Below are 15,426 nucleotides of genomic sequence, written 5' to 3'. Positions count from 1 at the left end.
CGGGTTACGATACGCACATTGGTTAACCTCTCGTTATCCGGAGGTTGATAAGGCTGGAGGCCAATGAAATTAACCTTTCCCCGACCCAGGACCCTGGAAATGGCGGCGAGACATGTTTAAGGCTTAGTGCCACATTCATGCAGCGCCCGTGCCCTATAAATTAGCGTATGCACCCCTACGGCTCCCTAAAACAATCATGAGCATCTCATGGAATCATTGAAGAAATACTCCGTACTATAAAAGGATAATACATCGTTCCAATAAAGCCAAAATAGACTTTCGGTAACCTTGTGCAAGTCTTGAACCACACGGTTTTAGCAACTAACTAAGCCTCACCCCACTGGACTGGTTGACTTATCTTAGCAAGCTTCTCCCTTGCCTAGGTTGAAGATCACGGGCTGGCTCTGGGTGTCTGGAGACGCTTTTTTGTTTTTTTCTTTGCCTCATCGTTCTAATGTTCATTTATATATCAGAGTGATGTAGTGAAGCATTGCAATATCACTCCTTTAAATAAAGCGAATAGTATCATTTCGCCGTCATGAAGGAATGAGAGGGCCGGGCTACCTGGTAGTTGTTTGCAAATCCATTGAGCTTCCCCAGATACTGAAAAGAAGTGGGCATGGGGATAAGACTTACATCTCTCCAGGAAACTCGTATCACAAGCTCCGTCAATTACGCTCGACGCGGATGTCGGGGTCATACCGCCGACAGTCAACATGTTTATTCAACACCCGGCCAATCGGAGAAGTCTCGAACAGCGAGAACGGATCAAACTTAAGCCAACAGTTGCCAAGTGTAATTCCCAAGAATGCCATTAGCCAATGGAACGATACGATCAGTGGTGTAGCACGTGTCCTGTCTATTGATAATTATTACAAATTTCACGAGCTGGCTGACTAAATTCTCACTCTCACGGTTTTTACCTATGAAAACATCGGTACCGATACGCCGACACGCCGACATGTCACGATACGCTGGCTGACGGCGCCCGAGACTCGTCCGTCCGAAACGGACGACGAGATGTAAAACATCCAATTCGGTATTCAGCATCTCGGATTATTCAGAATTATCAATCCAACATTCGGACTCAGTATGCGTCATGCAAGAGTTAATCAACGACTATTTAACACCAATATGAGATTCACATATCCAATGTTGAACAAAAGCACAATCACATCAATTGAACTGACCATCTCATCCCTTGATCACTTTTCTTGCAATACCAAATTGTCCCGTTACGATGACCATCAAGCTCTATGGATATGATCCTTCCACTTGCACACGTCGGGTAATGACTGTGCTCGAGGAGAAGGGTCTTGACTACGAATTCGTCCCTGTGGACGTCTTTGCAGGCGCCCATAAGACGGAAGAATACACCAACAACTTCCACCCTTTCAATAAAATTCCCGTTTTAGTTGATGAGGACGCGGGTGTTAAGATCTATGGTAGGTCGCGAGACAAATATCACAAACCTTCTAATGTACTTACATCTTTGATAGAAAGTCGAGCCATTGCACATTATCTCGCGACCAAGTATCGGGATCAGGGCATTGACTTGTCTCCTTTGGAGGATGACTTCAAAGCATATGCAGCCTTCCAGCAGGTAAGAAGACCGCGATCCACTATGTTAACCTTATCTTAACTAAGTGCAGGCGCTTTCTCTGGAACTTTCTTACTTTGACCCGAATGTCCACGGAATCGCTTGGGAAGAAGTTTTCAAGCCTCGCAGAGGCCTTGGTCCCGCTAACCCGGACATCGTCAAGACCAAACTCGGGGACCTCGACGCGTCGTTGAAGGGGTATGAGCGAATTCTTTCGAAGCAGAAATATCTTGCTGGCGACAGCATCACCCTTGCCGATTTATTCCATCTTTCATATGGACAGATGACAGAGCCACTTGGTTTCGGTGATCTTCTTGTCAAGTACCCTGCTGTTGCCAAGTGGTGGGGTGGTCTGAAGGAGAGAGACAGTTGGAAGAAGGTCAATGAGGGTCCGGAAATGCCTAGCAAATAAGGGGTGACGCTTAGCATTATGTACTCTAGTGCCTCTAGACACATTCGCTTTGTGGCAACATGTCAGGTTGAAAAGACCAACTGTCATCAGAATTAGTCTATAGGTCGCATTACGTCCGTAGAAACCAATAAACCCGGTGGCGTACCGGAGACACTGAAACTTGTGGTTCTTGGCGAATTGGAATTGAGCTCCCAATTGAGGGCGGACCATGCTTTTACCAAGCATTGGCTTTGGCGGTCCGACAGCATAATTATGTTGTCGTTTTGGCCCTAATTCGTCTAGTCCTTGCACTAATGGTCTTTTCCATCCTATAAGCTCGGCTACTAGATGTTCTAGACCAGCAGTACCGTACTACATCCAGTCTTGACAGAGAGAGCAGATGTTGCACAGACGATGCTTGCGCACCACGTGGTAACTAGCTTACTAGCACCTGTAGATCAACTAATGGTCTGGGGACTTCCTTGATGTCTTGGACGAGAACAGCGACGACAGCAGGTTAAGGAAACTGATCTGCATTCCAACAGCCTGTTACAGCCAGGGGTAATGGGGCTCTAGAACAGATCTGCGCGCGGAATTGAGCGCTGTTATTATTTCCGTTGTCATAGCGGAAGATCTCGTCCGTAAATTCAGCCAATCCAAGACAAGATCTGCGGTTCCACTACCTCGGTAGCATCGGTAATGAAAACTCCACAGGTTGTCTCATGTCTGATAACCGACCTACGATTCATTGAATACACGGATAAGGTAAAAAGTCGCCAACGATTTGTCATTTCACCGTTAATGGCGTTGTGTGTTAGCATCGATGGCTTCAAAAGTTACTAGATATGAAGGCAATGGGAGTTAAGCCAACATGCCAGTGCCCACTCGATGAGTGCGGAATAAGCCGCACACTCTTTCAGAGCTGCATGATCTCCTGTCAAAACCATCAATGCAAATTCTTTCTCCGCCTATATCCACCAGTAATATCCGTAAAATGCCAATAGTCCGGTTTGAGATCTTCAAACAGCAGATCTATTGGCGGCGGGGCGGCTGAAATTTCAGATCACATCTGAGTCAATAGTACCGAGTCGAACTCGCAATGTGACCAGTCAATTCCCGAGGTATCGGTCCCTTCCTTAACAGGTCCTCAAATGGGCACCGATCCCGTGCCAGTTTCCATCATCTTTTTTGCTTATTCTTGTCAGTCCTTACAGCATGGCCTCATCCGTATCAGACTACAAGGTCGCTTCCATGGCCCTGGGATTTTCCCTGGGCTTTGGCTTTTTGACAGTTTGGACCGCGATCAAACAGACGAGGCGAAATCGAAACCCACTACGAAGTTCGTACATTTACATGATCTGGGGAGAGATTTTGGCGAATGTTGGGATTGGAATCCTTGGATATCTGTTCCTGAATGGTGTCATAAAACCAGGGTACGTATCGTTTCCCGGTCGCGCGACCGGCCCAGACTAACATGCATAGCGTTCCAATCTTCTTCTTTATCTTATTCTTCTGGGTCTTCGAGATTCAGCTACTGCTGCAGATCATTATCAACCGAATCGCCATCATTGCCGAGTCTCAACGAACGATTTCACAGCTGAAATGGGGTACTGCTGTTGTGGTGACATGCATCAATGTTGCCGTATTCTGTATCTTCATCCCGTCGCATGTCCAGCCCCCTGTCAGCCAGACGTAAGTTCCCCTCAAGGAAGCCGATGTGCTTTCATCTGACAAATCACAGCTTTGTTACTATCAACAAGTATTGGGACAGAACTTCCAAGATTCTGATCTGCATCATTGACGCCGTTCTTAACTGGTACTTCCTACACATTGTGAAGGAGAGACTTGTAAAAGAAAACCGCCTCATAAAGTATAAGCCGCTAGTATCCTTCAACGCCAAACTGATGGTGCTGTCCGTCGCTATGGATGTATGACCACCAAGCCTACTTGCTCTACCACCACTGACATTGTCCCAGGTTCTTCTCATCGGCCTCATGTCTCTACCGAACCAGACCGTCTTCATTCAATTCCACCCCGTCGTTTACCTCGTCAAGCTCAACATCGAAATGTCCATGGCCGACATGATTACCCACCTAGCCCGAATGAAGATGACCGACGAACTATATCCCTCCAATTCTTACTCCCATACACCAAAGAACCATACTGCTCCAGACAACAATGTTGGCACGTCTATACAAATGACTCACAAATCACAAGTCGCGTCCGGTCCTAACGCATCGCTTGATGACCTTTCTGATGCTTCTGGGCCCTCGACGAACGGCATTCATAAGAAAATGGAGTTCAAGGTTGAGTCTGAGCCTAAAGACCAGGATCGTAAGAGTGGAAAGTTTGGCGCTGTGGTTGAGCTGCCGTCGCCGGGTGGTGAAGGACGACCAAAGAGGAGTCGTTATGAACAGATTGAACCCGGTCAGAAACACTCTCGATCAAATAGCAAGACTCATATCATTTGATCTGTCAAGTATTGCTGGAAATATCACTTCTCATGTATATACATATAGCATAATAGTAAAATAATAATAATCCTCATCCAAGTTTTTGATGGCCACAATTTGTGCCGTCGTCGTGCTTAATCTGCTCATCCTTGGTGAAGTTCAGAGAAGAAACTTCTGACATCCTTAAGCCATTCCTTAGGCTGCGATACTGCGGGGAAATGGCCCCCAGTCTCGTGCCTAGTAAAATACACAACATTCGAGACCCTCTCGATCCAGCTTCGGGGCTACGCATCGATATGTCAGCCGAATTCAACAATTGAAGGTTGGGTTTTACATACCGCGAGAGAAAAGGCGGCCAATTCAGGAAATGGTCCATTGGGGTTGCCCCATTCCGTGACACCAGTCGGAACCATGCTTTTCGGGTAGTCCATCATGCCGGGCTAGACGATTCCGTTAATTATTGTTCTTGCCACACAGTGTCGAGTTCCATACCTTGAGTGCCTCGAGATACGATCGAATGTTGGCGTAGGGACCGGGGATGAACAACATCATTGCGTCCGTGATAAGGTTCTCATAAGTATACTTGTAACCATCCGAGACAGCGTGAACAAGATCCCACATCCAGCCCAGAAACCCAACAGGGCTATCCGTAAGCGCAAGAGACAAGGCCAAAGGCTTCTGAGCATGAATGGTCATGTACGCCGAGTGGGACGAATACCACTCATTAGAAGCCCGCATGTAAGTAGCCTCTTCGTCGCTCGTCTCATTTCGTGCCAAGCGGCCCAGATCCTCCTCGGTGGGTGGCGCGAGAAAGAAATCAGTCATGTGTCCAATAACACTTTCCTCAGCATCGCCAACCATCCACATAGCGACTAACCAGCCCAGGTCAGTGCTGACAATACCGTATGTCGTGTAACCAAGCTGTTTCATTAGACCATCCATGATTCGTCCGCTCTCACGAGGAGTAAGATCAGGCTGTGAAGGAGCCGGACTGAACCCGAAGCCCGGCAGGTCAGGCGCGACAACGTGAAAAGGTGTGTCGACATTATTGACAAGGGGATCAATGACTTTGGACCATTCGAGGTAGGAAGAGGGCCAGCCGTGCAGGAGGAGGAGAGGAAGGGCATCGGACTTGGTAGATCGGTGGTGTACAAAGTGCAGCGGAACGGCGGCAGTATAATTCCGGTCGCTTACGACCGAAGTTGCGTAGTGGTTGCCCTCTTTATTGATGCGATCCTGAACTGACAGCCAATCATATTCATTGGACCAGTACTGGGCAATCTCGTCGAGTGCATCTGTTGAAGGCCCTTCATTTGTCCAGTTGGTGGAAAGAACACGGGGTGAACGCCACGTTTTGACTTTGGCCTGGGTCTGCTCAATAAAGTCTTGATTGACCGATATATTGAACGGCTGAGGCGAAGTCAACCCAGTGGGGAAAGAAAACGGGAGAGGTGCAGGAGCTGACATGGTGTTTGTGTACTTTAATTGTTGGTGTGTGTTTATTTTCAATTGCATGGCAAGCACACCCATCTTTATATTGTCGTGAGAAGGATTCACAATTTGTCAGCTGTAAGAAGTCACTCAATTCGACCATCCTTCGGCCGCAGTTCAAATGATAAGTCTTACTCAGGTGGCGACTCGGCCGAAGCCCGGACGAAGACAACAATAAGACGGACGAAATCCCGCGATCGAAGCGGACGAAATTTGGGGGAACTAAGCGGCAATAGCGCTAAGTTTCAAGTTTCATTTACATCGACGATCCTGGGACAGAATTGGTATAGTGCAACGCTGTGGAATCTCGCCAAGTTTCCTGAAACATATTCAAGAACCAAGAGCCAAAACATCTCGTGAATATTTTACCTCGAGCGATGTGCATACTAAAATGAGTTGTGGCTTTGACCTCGATTGACTGTTGCATCAGTGGCTTGTATGCAGCCGAAGGAAAAGGGGAGTTGACTCGTATGGTCTAGATCAGGCCAGAGGCAGCCAGCTTTTGAAGGATGCAGCCATGACTTCTTTGCGGGAGACCCACGAGGCGTTAACACTCTCATCTCCTAAGCTTTTCGGTCCACGGTAGTTGCGAGTGCCAGTGGATTGAACGGACATGTTAGAGGGCGACCAAGTTGCGACGGAGTCTGCACTAACTCGCACCATCGATACGAGAAGTAATCGTTCATGATCGATCCAGCTAATTCCCAAGACGATCTTAAGTAAAGGTACTAAATCCATGACGCCACACCTCCAAATCTCCATGATCTGACCTAGTCACGCGCTATCCCCTGGTGGCGTCCAATAAAGACTCCCACAACATCGTGAATTGCCTCTAGAGCTGGTACCTGCAGATCTACGGGCGGGTATGCAAGGACCACCCTCAGTCATTTTCAGCTGTGCACAGACAGACGTTCTCATGATGCCAAGCTAGTCCTGCCCTCTACGTCTGAGCGGCTGAAGGAAAATACAGAGAGGTCATTTCGTTTTGACGCCAGAGACTAACGTGGCCAATTGGAGTCGTAGAGGTTTCCAATTTTAACTTTGAGGTAGGTGCCTCAACTGATGGTTGTCGGTAGGTCCGCGGTAGGCTGAAACACAAAACATGATCGCCATGCGGGGACTAATCGGTCACCGAGTGATCGCTTTGTGTAGGTAGGTATATAATAGTTGAAGATATCTTCTGATTTATTGCCATAACCAACTTCATTCAATTCATTCATTCCTTTTACTGTACATTAATCTTCTCTATTTCATGCCACTATGAGGCACCTTTTGACACTCGCACTTTGCTTCACCAGCATCAATGCTGTGGCTATCACAAAATCCCACAAGGCTGCGGGAACCGGAGAGCCCGAAGGCTCCTTCCAGTTCCTGAGTCTTAGGGCTTCGGCGCCCATTGGAACTACAATATCCCGCGACAAATGGTCCGTCACTTGCGACAGCTTCCACGATGGAGAAGGCTGCGACAAAGCCATTGATGGTGACCTCAACACCTTCTGGCATAGTCAATGGGGCAACGGCAATGATCCAAAGCCTCCCCATACTTACACCATTGACATGGGCTCTACCCAGAACGTCAATGGTTTGTCAGTTCTGCCTCGCCAGGATGGAAGCAGCAACGGCTGGATCGGTCGTCATGAGGTTTTCCTAAGCTCAGATGGAAAGAACTGGGGTAGCGCCGTTGCGACTGGTACTTGGTATGCTGATAGCACTACCAAGTACTCTAACTTTGAAACACGTCCTGCTCGCTATGTCCGCCTTGTCGCCCTCACCGAGGCAAAGGGCCAGCCTTGGACTAGCATCGCTGAAATCAACGTCTTTAAGGCTGACTCCTACTCCGCTCCTCGGGCTGGTCTTGGACGTTGGGGTCCAACCCTTGACTTCCCTATTGTTCCCGCGGCTGCATTTGTCGAGCCTACTTCAGGCAAGGTCGTAGTGTTCTCTTCCTATCGTAACGATGCTTTTGGAGGCTCTCCAGGCGGTATCACCTTGACCTCTTCTTGGGATCCCGCCAACAACGTCATTGCCGAGCGCACTGTTACTGTCACCAAGCACGATATGTTCTGTCCCGGTATTTCCATGGACGGTGCAGGTCAGATCGTTGTCACAGGTGGTAACGACGCTAAGAAAACAAGTCTCTATGATTCGTCCAGCGATAGCTGGATCCCAGGACCGGATATGCAAAATGCACGCGGCTATCAGTCATCTGCCACTACTTCAGACGGTCGCGTCTTCACCATTGGAGGTTCCTGGAGCGGCGGTATCTTCGAGAAGAACGGCGAAATCTACAACCCATCCTCCAAGACCTGGACTTCCCTCTCCGGCGCCAAGGTCAACCCGATGTTGACGGCCGACCGACAAGGTCTCTACCGTTCCGATAACCACGCGTGGCTCTTCGGATGGAAGAAGGGAATCGTTTTCCAAGCCGGACCCAGCACCGCCATGAACTGGTATTACACCAGCGGTAACGGTGATGTCAAGTCAGCTGGTAAACGTCAGTCGAATCGCGGGGTTGCCACGGATGCCATGTGCGGAAACGCCGTTATGTACGATGCTGTGCAGGGCAAGATCCTAACTTTTGGCGGCGCGAAGGACTATCAGGATACCGACGCCACAACCGACGCCCACATCATCACCCTCGGCGAGCCCGGAACAACCCCCAAGACTGTCTATGCTAGTAATGGCCTCTGGTATCCCCGAACTTTCCACACCTCTGTTGTCCTCCCGGACGGAAGCACCTTCATCACAGGTGGTCAAGTGCGCGGTATTCCCTTCGAGGACTCAACACCCCAGCTTACACCAGAACTTTATGTTCCCGGAGACGACACTTTCTACAAGCAGCAGCCCAATTCCATCGTGCGCGTTTATCACAGTGTTTCGCTGCTGTTGCCCGACGGTAGGGTCTTCAACGGTGGTGGTGGTCTTTGTGGCGATTGCACTACAAACCATTTTGACGCGCAAGTCTTTACACCAAACTATCTGTACGATAACAACGGCAACCTTGTGACGCGTCCCAAGATCACCAACACCTCTACCAAGAGCGTCAAGATTGGTGGTAGAGTGACTATCACAACTGACGGCAGCATCCAGAAGGCCTCTTTGGTGCGATACGGTACGGCAACGCATACGGTCAACACTGACCAGCGCCGTATTCCTCTCACTTTGTCCAACAGTGGAAGAAATAGCTATTCTTTTACTGTTCCCAATGACTCTGGTGTTGCTTTACCTGGTTATTGGATGTTGTTCGTCATGAACTCGGCGGGTGTGCCGAGTGTGTCTACGACAATTCGCATTACTTCATAATTTTATAAGTAATCTTTTCATTCTTTACCTTATTCCCCATTATTTCTTGTACAATCTGATAGGACCTTTCGAGTCAAATGTGTACTTGTACTCATTCAGATTCTGCTATGCCAATACGAACTATGCTCCTTGAGAAGTGATCATAAGTTGAGACCATATATAGTGGAAACGCCCAGCTAGAAGGTGCAGAGATGGAACAAGTTTAACCTCATAAATTTAAGGGCAATCAGCCTCTATGAATCATTTTCTGGTCGGATTATCGGAGGACAGTAAGGCCGAGCCGAGGTAAAAGTCTCGGCCTCAAGACAGCATGCGTCTAGATTCGATTCATAGATAGGCATCAGACTAACAAATCAATAGTCTATTTTCCATCGTCGTGTTCGCGCATATACATACCGTAAAGTACAGTCATTTCGTCTGCTGAAACACTCGACCGTGATCCGGTCCAATCATGGAGAGTGACGTCAACGACCTCGAATTATGGAGTCTAACTCAGAATGGCAATCAAAGCAATTACAGTGGGTCGAATACATGTTGGCCTGACCTGACCTGAAAAGCGGCGGAAGCTAACCAGGACTTTTGGAGTTTGTCGCGTTTTATCTTCCGCTACATTGATCATGGGATTCATTGACCAGGGGCTTGCAATTGACGCGAAGGATCACTGCGGAATTATGTTTTCACTTTGTCTGCCAATCAGTCAGATTGGTTGTCGCGCAATTGGTAAGCTTACGAGTCTAGAACTCGCATCTTTGCGGCTCAATACGCGTATTGTCATGAGGTTATGCACAATTGTCCGTCCACTGCATGGTTAGTTCATGTTCCAGGCATCGGTAAACAATATCCGGAAATGTTCGTTGGTCGGCCGAGTGAGGACGTGGACGCGACCCTACCCTGTACATGAACAAGACTTCATGTTCTGGGCTGTTAGACAGGCTGTACAGGAAACCAGATGACAGGTTTTAGTAGAGCGAATACCTTGGAGTTCCCATTTTTTATCTGGACAAATTGCTAGCATTGCGCTCCGTGGTCTGGCAACTCGGAATTGATTGCCGAGTGACATGCGAGAGAAACCACAATTGATAACCCAAATCTCAACCCAATTTTTAAGCTGCATCGGATCCGGGGTATTCGCAAGATACCTCCACTTTGGATTCAAACACCTGCTGTGATTGGGCAGGAGCACTTGGAAACAGGGACGATCTCTAATCTTGTCTGCTTGCCTACATTCATGCTTAATTAAACGATTCCGTGCCATTATCCTACATCCATCAAGCACCTGTCAAACTTGTCCATGCTACCGTCCATCATGATATTTTCTGGGCTTTCCTCATGCCAAGTCTCTCTTGTCTTGAACCTCGGATGATACCCAACCGAAAAACTCTCCATGTCTTGTCTCCCCGGTGAAAGTCATGAAAAACCTCCTGACCAATAACTTCCCCGGACTAAACAAGCATAAACAGAATAGCGCCAAAGTCAACGAGCTGAAACCCCGCCCGTTGGATCCAAGAGTGACTCAATACTTTGACCGAGTAGGGAACCTAACCCCGAAGAAAACATCCTTGTCCTCAACTGGTGGATAATTCCCCCCTTCTCCGCATTCCTCATCATCTTTTTGCGGTAGTCTCCCCCGAATCTGATCTCAAGCCACGTCCAACAGCACCGATTCCTACCTCTTGCGCTCCAATCACCAGCAAGCGCTTCTATAGAGCTTGTCACGCGCTGTAGAATGGGCGCATCCTAGCGTGTCTCTGTTCGCGTTTGCAATCGAGGTTGCAAGGACCGTTCCTTTCCCCATGGGGCGCCGCACACTCTATTTCTTCTTGTTACCAAGATTGTCATTGGTGCGCAAGAAACGAAACCCATGATGCCAGTCAGGGAGTAATTAGCTTCTTGTGCCGAAAGTCTGGGGTAGTAGACGATGTAAAAAAAAAGTATTAAACGTCGAGGGAACCCGCTGTTTGTCGATCAGACCCATTCAATCCCCGTCTGCCATCTTTAATCAATTGAAGCAAGGCAAGCTCATCATGAAGCCCAAGGTTTATCAATTCCTCGTCGGAGTGTTTGCGTCCTTTGGATCGCTGCTCTTCGGTTATGATTTGGGTGTCATTGCCCAGGTCATTGCCTCTCAGTCGTACAAAGAGACCTTCAACACGTCTGATACCTCTCCCGAAACGTAAGCTTAACCCAACGCGACTCCCAAGACTATTCTGACGATCTCAGTGGTGCTGTAGTTGCTCTGTTCACAGGAGGTGCCTTCTTTGGTGCTGGGTTTGCCAGTCCCACAGCTGAATACCTCGGTCGACGATGGACCATTACGATCGGTTCAATCATTTTCCTCCTCGGAGGCGCTCTCCAAACTGGAGCTCCTCAGATCTCATACCTCATGGCTGGTCGATTCCTCGCTGGTCTCGGTGTCGGTTTCCTCACCATGATTATCCCTCTCTACCAAGCCGAAATTGCCCACCCTTCGATTCGAGGTACGAAAAAACTCCACAAAACATCCCCGCTCGGGTACCCGATTTTATAAGCATAAATGAACTGACCCGCTGTAAAACAGGCCGAGTTACCGCTCTCCAGCAATTCATGTTGGGCATCGGTGCCCTTATCGCGAGTTGGACAGGATGGGGCACATACAACAACTATACCGACAACCGACAATGGCGAATCCCCCTCGGTATCCAGTGTATTCCCGCGCTTATCCTCGGTTCGCTCATCTTCGTCTTCCCCGAGTCGCCTCGCTGGCTTATGGACCAGGGTAAGCAGGAAAAGGCGCTGCATACCCTTGCTCGTCTGCACTCCAATGGCAACGTCGACGACGCCTGGGTGCGAGCGGAGATCGAGCAGATTCAGGAAAGTATCGCCGATGAGCAAGCCAACTCAGCCAAGTCCTACATGGAGCTTTTCCGAAACATGTCATGCTTCCGTCGTCTTCTGATTGCTTGCGGTCTCCAGGCCTCAATCCAGATGACTGGTGTTTCTGCTATTCAGTACTACTCTGTTACTATCTACGAGCAGGCTGGCATTGGCGCTTCCGATGCTCTCAAGTACCAGGCCATCAACTCTATCATTGCTCTTATCGCCCAGGCTCTTTGCATTGCCTTTATCGATCGTTTCGGTCGTCGATGGACTCTGATCTGGGGTAACCTGTTCAACTGCCTGACCTTCATCATTGCTACTATCATGCTGGTTGTCTACCCTCCTGGTTCTGGTAGTGCTGCTCAGGGCTGGGGTTTCATCATTGTTACTTGGGCCTACAACTTCTCCTTCTCAGCCACTTGCGGACCTCTATCCTGGATCATCCCTGCCGAGATCTTCGATACCCGCACTCGTGCCAAGGGTGTCTCCCTCGCCACCATGACCTCCTTCGCTTTCAACACCATGATCGGACAGGTCACCGGTATTGCCATGGGCTCTGTCGGCTGGAAGTACTACCTTGTCTTTGTTGTCTGCAACTTCACCAACGCCCTTTGCGTCTGGGCTTTCATTCCTGAGACCAAGCAGCTTCCTCTCGAGGAGATGAACTATCTGTTCACCAACGCTCCCTGGTTCATTCCTTCAGTTGACAAGAGCCAGTACACTGCCGATTACCAGGCCGACTTGGCTCGCCGGGCTGAAAGAATCGATGAGAAGTTGACTGCTGAGCACGAGACCGGCGAGCACGTTTCCAAGATCTAAGAGCGTGTAGTCAGCCGATATAGTTGCCGTCTAGCAATAAGAACCTAATTTATTGAATGAGTCGTTACCCATAGTCGGTTAGCATTACGCTTTATTGCCTCTTCCGCTATGTTCTGTATATGTATGGTTTTTCCTCTTCGTCGTTAAGAACCTGTTCCATGACCTTGGATTGTCCCAAGACACTTCCTGCTTTGACAAATGGTCATGGCGCCATTGAAGTCTACGGCCAATATGACATAACTTGCATGATATAACTTGGTCGTGATGATGAAAGTATATCAGAACCTGTATCGATGTTGAGGGAGTTATTAGCATAAAGTTCAACGAAACTGGTTCAATAAAAGTCTAAAAAGAAAAACACCATCTTTCGTCTGATCAGCTTTGTCACTTTTGATCCATCACAAGACTTTCGTTACGTCCAAAATCTAGCTACGCCATAGTATGAGAGTTTTGTTTAAGCGTTGAGAGCCTGACTGCAACTCTTACGGCATGAGTGAGACTCGACTTCATCACGCAGCAAGAGTAAATAATAATAGACTTCTCGGTGCTCGTCCCAAGACCATTGTTCTCACAAAGACAGCTAAGGATGTTAAGGGTGAATGAAAGAATTGGCCGTCGAGATCTAGGAGATCAAATAATTGAGACACTTTATGTCCTTAACTCACTATCCAGGTAATTCTATCATAGCGGTCTAAACACTAGAGGATAAGCTTTCTGTTATCACAAAACTGTAAAGTCTATGTATTTAGTAGTTTGCGTGCATTTCCTTGATGTATGCTATCAACCTTAGAACCTGCTTGGTACAAAGTTTAGCATGACGGCCTTCTTGTATATATTTGATTCTGGTCGCCCTTTCTCTCTTTCTGCTTCTGGCTCATATCCACCATTGTGTCGATTCGAACTACGACTTGCAAACTAATCTTCAAAAATTCACATCCACAATGTCTTTCATCATTACCTCAATGTCGCAGCTCAACCTGTCTGATGTCACGACTATGGGCAACCTGAAGGATACTTTCCTCACGTTACCGGTGGAAATTCGAATCGAGATTCTATCATACCTCGGCACGAGGCGCAACATCACGCCTATCACGGCAGCATCGCCCTGTATGCTCGATACCTACATCGAAAACGAGATGTACATTCGACGTACATTCTACAAACGAACGTTTACCGACCGGATGATGCAGGATGCACTGGCTTTTATAACCTTTCCTCCGAATACTTATGGTAGTCTCAATATCGGACATCCGGTTATTCTGAGTCATAAAGCCCGGTGGATGTCTAGAGAACTCCCATGCCCTTTCAATACCACGCGTCGGAACGATATAGATGATTTAGACTCTCTCTACCATAGACTCGACAATCGCATCCCAAAGTATTGGGTTGGACTACCCAATAACCCAAACGGTCCTGTGAACTGGGTTGCTAGAAGCCAGATTGAGATTCAGAGACACTTGCAGAAGCTCTTGAAATCGGAAATATTAAAGGAATGGTGGTATAATATACTCGCACGGGTGGTGAATGGTGGCGCCATTCTTAGGGATATGGAAAAAACTGTTTACGATACGTCGAACTAGGGGAATGTATTATTGGGAGGATTAGAGGACAACAAATTGCGACCAGGGCACAGCTACGGCCTATAGCGTCGTTGTACAGCGTGGGCTGGTTGCTGGTCTGAGAACGGTAGATATTGACCCAGAAAGAGATACAAACAGACTGCAGGGGCGAAAGAAACTTTTCATATCACTCGGTCTCTTCCTTTGCTTCTTCCTGTTCGTGTGAACCAAATGCCAATATTCCTTGGACATCAACCAAGTCACATTAAATCAGCGACTGAAGGCGATCAGAGAAGCGATATCGGCCAGCCAGAATCTGCCGTGGCAAAGCTGGAAGCAGGGATGCTGAGAATGAGGCTCCAGATTCATCTGATAAAACCTGTTCGAGAACGTTCTGCACGTCTGTCACTGCTTATCAGATCTTTTGCCAGGCAATTCGCCGTCAGAGGGTGACATCGAGCCGCGATGATCCAGATCGAGTAAGGTTACATCTCCATCAATGAAAAACTTCATAAGCATCTGATAATATAAAGTTTTGTCCTTGCAAGATGATCCTTACTGACCAAGGACTTACAGTTGAGGCTATCATATTGACACTGTCACATCTAAGCATCCATTGGTGACCTAACCTTCCGACCTTGCCCCCACGCTGGCTCCATTTCGGCCTTTCTAGGATCACAGTGGATTCCAAAGTCACCCTTATCCACTGTCGGTGGCAGTCATGCAACACGACAGAACTAGGACACCGGTGGAAGAACCCATGGATGAAGCAGGGATGGGACCAGATGAAATTCCTGTCACTCCGCTCCGTCCCGAAATCAGGGATAAGTCATGCAAGTTCGATTATTAGTACGGTACGTCGGAGTCCGAGACGCGGTAGCAGAAGACTTCTGGAACAGTTGTGGGAAATGCACATGCAGGAGTCAGAACCGGATCTCGGGTGAGACTGCACTG

General features: G+C 48.2%; 6 protein-coding genes across 6 annotated transcripts; 5 read left to right on the top strand and 1 right to left on the bottom strand.

Annotated features, from left to right (window-relative positions):
• Positions 1 to 1,240: 1,240 nt before the first annotated feature.
• On the top strand, positions 1,241 to 2,012 carry FIESC28_03226 (uncharacterized protein; the record flags this gene model as incomplete). The annotated part of the gene is made up of 3 exons (XM_031157375.1): positions 1,241 to 1,445; positions 1,500 to 1,603; positions 1,653 to 2,012. 3 exons carry the CDS (start codon positions 1,241 to 1,243, stop codon positions 2,010 to 2,012), a joined length of 669 nt encoding a protein of 222 aa, XP_031018507.1.
• A 1,194-nt stretch (positions 2,013 to 3,206) lies between these two features.
• Positions 3,207 to 4,462, top strand: FIESC28_03225 (uncharacterized protein; the record flags this gene model as incomplete). The annotated part of the gene is made up of 4 exons (XM_031157374.1): positions 3,207 to 3,424; positions 3,474 to 3,683; positions 3,733 to 3,919; positions 3,968 to 4,462. The coding sequence occupies 4 exons, from the start codon at positions 3,207 to 3,209 to the stop codon at positions 4,460 to 4,462; spliced, it is 1,110 nt and encodes a 369-aa protein (XP_031018506.1).
• Positions 4,463 to 4,587: 125 nt separating this feature from the next.
• FIESC28_03224 (uncharacterized protein) lies at positions 4,588 to 5,911 on the bottom strand (the record flags this gene model as incomplete). The annotated part of the gene is made up of 3 exons (XM_031157373.1): positions 4,588 to 4,728; positions 4,783 to 4,884; positions 4,937 to 5,911. 3 exons carry the CDS (start codon positions 5,909 to 5,911, stop codon positions 4,588 to 4,590), a joined length of 1,218 nt encoding a protein of 405 aa, XP_031018505.1.
• A 1,284-nt stretch (positions 5,912 to 7,195) lies between these two features.
• FIESC28_03223 (uncharacterized protein) lies at positions 7,196 to 9,238 on the top strand (the record flags this gene model as incomplete). The annotated part of the gene is made up of 1 exon (XM_031157372.1): positions 7,196 to 9,238. The coding sequence occupies one exon, from the start codon at positions 7,196 to 7,198 to the stop codon at positions 9,236 to 9,238; it is 2,043 nt and encodes a 680-aa protein (XP_031018504.1).
• A 2,024-nt stretch (positions 9,239 to 11,262) lies between these two features.
• On the top strand, positions 11,263 to 12,913 carry FIESC28_03222 (uncharacterized protein; the record flags this gene model as incomplete). Its single annotated transcript, XM_031157371.1, has 3 exons — positions 11,263 to 11,411; positions 11,459 to 11,715; positions 11,796 to 12,913. 3 exons carry the CDS (start codon positions 11,263 to 11,265, stop codon positions 12,911 to 12,913), a joined length of 1,524 nt encoding a protein of 507 aa, XP_031018503.1.
• Positions 12,914 to 13,854: 941 nt separating this feature from the next.
• FIESC28_03221 (uncharacterized protein) lies at positions 13,855 to 14,493 on the top strand (the record flags this gene model as incomplete). The annotated part of the gene is made up of 1 exon (XM_031157370.1): positions 13,855 to 14,493. The coding sequence occupies one exon, from the start codon at positions 13,855 to 13,857 to the stop codon at positions 14,491 to 14,493; it is 639 nt and encodes a 212-aa protein (XP_031018502.1).
• Positions 14,494 to 15,426: the final 933 nt, after the last annotated feature.

Source organism: Fusarium coffeatum, assembly GCF_003316985.1.
Source record: "Fusarium coffeatum strain FIESC_28 chromosome Unknown BRIP53273_contig_69, whole genome shotgun sequence".
Taxonomy (NCBI): domain Eukaryota; kingdom Fungi; phylum Ascomycota; class Sordariomycetes; order Hypocreales; family Nectriaceae; genus Fusarium; species Fusarium coffeatum.
Note: the sequence above shows the minus strand (reverse complement) of the source record. Positions and strands in the feature narration are given on the sequence as shown.